The sequence below is a fragment of the Oncorhynchus masou genome, chromosome 20 (assembly GCF_036934945.1).
Source record: "Oncorhynchus masou masou isolate Uvic2021 chromosome 20, UVic_Omas_1.1, whole genome shotgun sequence".
In the NCBI taxonomy this organism is placed as follows: domain Eukaryota; kingdom Metazoa; phylum Chordata; class Actinopteri; order Salmoniformes; family Salmonidae; genus Oncorhynchus; species Oncorhynchus masou.
The window spans coordinates 8,047,133-8,053,492 of NC_088231.1; the positions used below are offsets into that span (position 1 = coordinate 8,047,133).

At 41.6% G+C, this 6,360-nt stretch overlaps 1 protein-coding gene across 1 annotated transcript; it reads left to right on the forward strand.

The window, feature by feature from the left end:
- The first annotated feature begins 568 nt into the window (after positions 1-568).
- Positions 569-6,034, forward strand: LOC135506467 (P2Y purinoceptor 6-like). The gene is made up of 3 exons (XM_064925848.1): positions 569-1,236; positions 1,418-1,469; positions 5,630-6,034. Exons 1-3 carry the CDS (start codon positions 569-571, stop codon positions 6,032-6,034), a joined length of 1,125 nt encoding a protein of 374 aa, XP_064781920.1.
- The last annotated feature ends 326 nt before the right edge of the window (positions 6,035-6,360 follow it).

Below are 6,360 nucleotides of genomic sequence, written 5' to 3' on the forward strand. Positions count from 1 at the left end.
ACAGCTGCAGCGATCGGTTAGCTGCTCAAATAGCAGTAGTAACAAGTAGTCCTACAATAGCAACAGCAACACATCCTCATAAATCATATTTAAATGTGTGGTTCCTGTCACACTGAGAAGGATATTTGCATGGCATGAGGTCCTTGGGTGTTGCTTCAGAGGTTGTCAATGTGATATGCCACACAGGTGTGTTGGCAGGTATTTGATTTAGCCTATAGATGTACCTAGCTCAGTTCTAAGGAGTGACACAATCGTGACAAGACCCCGAAGAGAGGAACCACCAATAACAGAGTTCAGGTTGGTTGAAACTTTTTAATCTCAGAGATTAGAAGTGTAACTGAGTTATATGTTTGTATTTAAATGATCTTACTTTCATCGGAAAGTGGAGATACTGACTGATAATCTAAATTATATTTTTCCGATGTGCATTTGATATGAAGAGTTAACACGGTGGTGTTCTTGTCACATCTGTCTCTCTCTCTCTCTCTCTCTCTCTCTCTCTCTGCCGCAAGGGTCATTAGAACGGTAAAGCTTGTACTTCCAAACTAAGGTTGGTATAATAAAAAAAATGAACTCCTCCAACCATTCCTCTGTCGTCTCTGGCTATCTGCAACTTGATATCGCTGTCACCACTGCCTGCTATGCAGTCAACCTCATCCTGAGTCTACCCACCAATGTCTATGTCCTGTGGCTGATACTGAGCGGAGCCGGAGGGACGATGGCCTCAGAGTTCTTCACTCTCAACTTGGCTGTATCTGAGATACTCTTCTGCCTGTCTTCTGTCTTTGTCTTTGTCTACATACATCTCCATATTCCTCCTCTCCGAGCTATAGCATCATTCATTAATGGTTTTATAATCCCAGGCCGCCCCCTGTTCCAGTGCTGTATATGTTTTGAGCGATACCTGGCAGTTGTCCACCCTGTGGTCTTCCTGAAGTACAGACCCCTGAGATACAAGGTGGGGTGTTCTGGATTGGTTTGGCTGGTTTTGATTGGGTTCTGTTTCCCTTTTTTGTTTGTAATGCAGCATAACTTCTTATTTTATGTGTTTTGTGTTGAAATTATTATCTTAATATCATTTCTGTTATTCTGCTGCCTCTCAGTTCTCAGGGCTTTGAAACAGTCTGGGCCGGGGGAAGGGGAGAGAGAGAGGGAGGGGACAAATAACATGAAGATGAGGGCGTTTAAGATCATTTTCATTATCATGGTGTCTATGATGGCAGACTACTTTCCATGGTTAGTGGTTTTACTTTTAAATGGAATCTTTGATTCGGGGCAGTTTTATAAATTCACATTTGTGTGTCTATTCATCAGTGTGGTCAGTGGGTTTGTGCAGCCCCTCCTCTACCTCCACAGGGCTGGGAAACTGCCTTATATCAGAGGTCTCTGAAGGAGATTGATACCCTCTGTTTCACAGGGCCAATTGTAACCTGTTTGTTTATAACTGTTTTGTGATTGCTTATAAAGAGGTTGGTAGTTGTAGATGCGCTGGCAAAAATATATATGTGTTTTATTTAGGGTTGCCATATTCAGGTAAATTTACCGTAATTGTACTCCAGAAATCCTGGTCAGAAGATTCCCGTAATCAGGAGGGAAATATCAGGGTATCCAGAATTTTGTAGGTTTGATTCATTCTCTCTTAACTTGGAAGATTATCAATCTTATCAACCTTCTTGCTAGTGCTTCACATTGCATCTTTGTGTCTGTATTTAACAGAGATTGGATGATGAGAACAACATATTTTCAAGGGTTAAACAAATGTGTATATTGTTTTTTTTTTATCCTGAATATTCAATAAAAATCTTTGTTGAACTGCTCATGTATTTTTTTTACTTCTTCTTTTTGTATAGAAGAAAAAAATCTGCAAACATGCAGTCAGAAAACATTTAAGAACGGTGAGAGGTCTTTGCAAACACAATTGTGTCTTAGATGGGTTTGGTTCCAGTCAGAATTAACAGGCTATTTGCATGTCAGGTGAAAGGAAATATGATATACTCTAAATGAGTGCAAGCAGGCAGTGGCGCTGACACTCCTCTTGTCTGAGCTCTAGTCTGTGTCTAAAATCGCACCCATATACCCATTTATGGGTCATTCTACAGAAGTGGTGCAAATTGGAGGTTGAAAAATTGTATCTTGTTTTCCCCAAACTTTCAGCGCATATGTCTTCCCATGTCAGTTTGACACTATATATAATGCTTCCAAATGTTTTAAGTACTGCATTTTTTAACATATTTACTTGAATTCCTTACCTAACTGTATCAAGTGGCGACCAGTCATTCAGGGCAGGTAGGGCAGAGCCAAACCTCTTCTGAGCCCCAACTTTTTATTAAATAAAATACATATATTTAAATAAATTAAACATGTACCATGCTGTCAATCCAGGAACTAATAACTGGGAAATCTGACATCAGTTAGCTCAAGACAACTGGGAACTCAGGAAAAAAACGAGCTCTGACTAGGAAAATACATGTTGAATGGTCATCGAACTCGGAATTGCAAGTCGGGAACTCGGGCCTCTTTCTAGAGCTGCGACTTGAAAATCACTGACTTAATTTCGACGACTGTTGTGACTTGGTGGTGCTATAGTCTGTTTTAGAGGAATGTAATCATTGAATATTTATAAGAGTGTTCATTGTCTGCGTCTATGCCCCCTTTATTTATCCTACTGTTCGGAATTGGTGTACAGGGAGAATACTGTAAGAACGGTCCATGTTCTGAATTCTGCCGCTGTACAATTCAGTGCTGAACAAACAGTTATATTGACTACGTCCATCCTAGCTAGCTCATTAATGTCTTACTGTCACGCCCTGGTCGAAGTATATTGTGTTTGTCTGCATTTATTTGGTCAGGCCAGGGTGTGACATGGGTTTATTGTGGTGTGTTTTGTCTTGGGGGTGTCTAGCATAGTCTATGGCTGTCTGGAGTGGTTCTCAATCAGAGGCAGGTGTTTATCGTTGTCTCTGATTGGGAACCATATTTAGGCAGCCATATTCTTTGAGTGTTTCGTGGGTGATTGTTCCTGTCTCTGTGTTTGTTGTCACCAGATAGGCTGTGTAGGTTTTCACATTCCGTTTGTTGTTTTTGTATTGTTAATTTTTTCTTCATCATTAAACATGTATCAAAGATACTACGCTGCATTTTGGTCCGACTCTCCTTCGACGGAAGAAAACCGTAACACTTACTCGAAATTAGGGATTGCATCTTATCCGCTCATCGTCCACTTATGCCAAAATTGTTGAATCAAGTCAGGCATAATTGCTAGGTTTTTTTTAGGCTGAAGAACTGTTTCACTGCCATTCAAGGTTCTGCTGATAACCAGGTGTTGCAGTGCAAGGTGTTGGGATTGCTTTTGGGTCTCAGCTTTAAGCTTTAAGTAGGCCCTAACAGTTTGTGGGCACCTTTGGTCACCATTATAGTGCAATTAATGTGTGGTTTAGTTTTGGGTTGTGTAGTGGCTGTGCTGGCTTGCATAAAAACATTTTGTTTGGCCCCACCAAGATTTACATGCTAAAATCAGCACTGACTGTATCACTATTGAAACACAGTTAAAAAGTTGCAAAAAAGGGAGAACCATGCAGAGTAGTGATTATTTTGTTTTGTTTAACAGATTTGTAATAGAAGGTTAAAATTTGCATCTGTATACCAAATTAATTAAAGTATAACTCTGACTTGTGTGTAGTTTGTAAACTCTCCTTTCACTTAGTAATACAGGAAATTACCACAACAATCGTTTCTCTCTTCTCCCAACACCAGGGCTGTGTCCCAAATTCCACACAATTCACTAGAGCAGGTTTCCCCAAACTTTCGGGGGTACGCCAAATAAAAATGTGATTCCCATTTTCTTTAGTTTTCACATTTTCAAACATGTAATTTATATTTTGTCCAAAATGGCTAAACACTTGGGTGAGTTGTTTTTCTCACCTGAGTAGCCTCGTTTCACTGCCAAAAATAAAATGAAACCATCTAGTGTTCAGCGAAATAACAGCACAATGTCAAATAATTAACATCCAATCACTTTAACCGTTACTCTTTCGTGGGAGTTCCAATGTAGCATCCACCGAGAGGCTCTTGCTGCCAAGGGAATACCTGACAGCTTGAAAGACATTTCTGACACGACAGTAAAAATTATTAAGGCCCCTGAACTCTCGTATTTTCTGCATTATGCAATAATTTGGGCAGCCACCATGTAACGCTTTTGCAACATACAGAAGTGTGCTGGTTATCAAGGCGTAAAAGTATTGACACGTTGTTTTGAGTAGAGAGACGAGGTTCAAGTTTTCTTTACTGACCATAATATTCACTTGTCTGATCGCTTGCACGATGAAGTGTTTCTCACGCGACTGGCCTATCTGGGTGAATTTTTTTCTTGCCTGAATGATCTGAATCTAGGAGTACAGGGACTGTCCACAACTATATTCAATGTGCGGGACAAAATTGAGGCTATGATTAAGAAGTTGGAGCTCTTCTCTTTCTGCATTAACAAGGACAACACACAGGTCTTACCATCATTGTATGATTTTTTTGTGTGTAAATTGTCTTAAGCTTACGAACAATGTCAAATGTGATATATCGAAGCACCTGAATGAGTTCGGTGCTCAATTACGCAGGTACTTTCCCGAAATGGATGACACAAACAACTGGATTCGTTATCCCTATCATGCCCTGCCTCCAGTCCAGTACCAATATCTGAACAAGAGAGCCTCGTCGAAATTGCAACAAGCTGTTCGGTGAGAATTTAATTTAATCAGAAGCCACTGCCAGATATCTGGATTGGGCAGAGTATTCAGTCTTGGCAAGTTGCGCTGTTAAGACACTGATGCTCTTGCAACCACGTACCTATGTGAGAGTGGGATCTCGGCCCTCCCTAGCATGAAAACTAAATACAGGCACAGACTTTGTGTGGAAAATGATTTAAGACTGAGACTCTCCAATACAACCAACATTGCAGAGTTATGTGCATCCTTTCAAGCACACCCTTCTCATTACTCACCATTTTCAATAAACAAATAAGGTTTTATATGTAAGATGATTAAATAAAGAGGAAAATTGTTGATCATTCTTATACAGGGTCAGAATCACTGGTTTAGTCTGGTTGGTTGTGATCAGGTTCTGTTTGGACACATTTTTCATAGGTTTGTTTGCTCCCTACTTTAGATTAACCATGAGCGCTGACATCGGTTTTGTCACCGGCGTCCTTCTCTTCATCTGAAGAGGAGAGGCCAGAAGGATCGGAGGACCAAAATGCGGCATGGTATGTGTTCATGATGAAATTTAATAAAGAAAACACTGAACACTAAAACACACTATACAAAACAATAAACAAATAACGACCGTGAAGCTAAATCAGAACTGTGATGACACAAGCAATCACCCACAAACAAACAGTGAAACCCAGGCTACCTAAGTATGATTCTCAATCAGAGACAACTAATGACACCTGCCACTGATTGAGAACCATACTAGGCTGAAACATACAAATCCGCAAATCATAGAAAAACAAACATAAACTGCCCACCCCAAAGAAATAGACTACATAGAATGCCCACCCCAAATCACACCCTGACCTAATCAAATAGAGAAATAAAAAAGCTCTCTAAGGTCAGGGTGTGACAATACCCCCCCCCCAAAGGTGAAGAATCCCGGCCGCAAACCTGAACCTATAGGGGAGGGTCCGGGTGGGCATCTACCCTCGGTGGTGGCTCCGGTTAGGGGCGCAGCCCCCTCTCCCTACGCTGATCCCTCCGCTTCTGTGGAACCGGACCATGGATCATCGCCGGAGGCTCTGAACTGGGAACCACCTCTGGAGGCACTGGACTGCGGCTTGTCGCTGGAGACCCCGGAATGGGGACTGTCGCTGGAGACCCCGGACTGGGGAACGTCGCTGGAGACCCCGGACTGGGGACCGTCGTTGGAGGCTCCGGACTGTGGTCCATCTTTGAAGGTTCCGGACTGTGTACCGTCTTTGGAGGTTCCAGACTGTGGACCGTCACAGGAGGTTCCGGACTGTGAAACGTCCCCGGAAGCTCTGGACTGAGAACTCTGAGATCTCTAGTAAAACCCATGTCCTCGACGCCATGACTAGCAGCAGGACACAAGAGTGGACACCATAAAAACTTAGCATAAGCAGGTCATTCTTCCTCTTAGATAAACATATAATAGTTTACTGTTAAAACCTCTTGACGCTACCCATCCCTTAGGCGGGATAATTGTCATCAGCAACCGCTGAATAGCATAGCGCCACAGTCAAATAATATTATAAAAAATATTCATATTCATGAAATCACAAGTGCAATATTGCAAAACACAGTTTAGCCTTTGTTAATCCACCTGTCGTCTCAGATTTTGAAATTATGCTTTCCA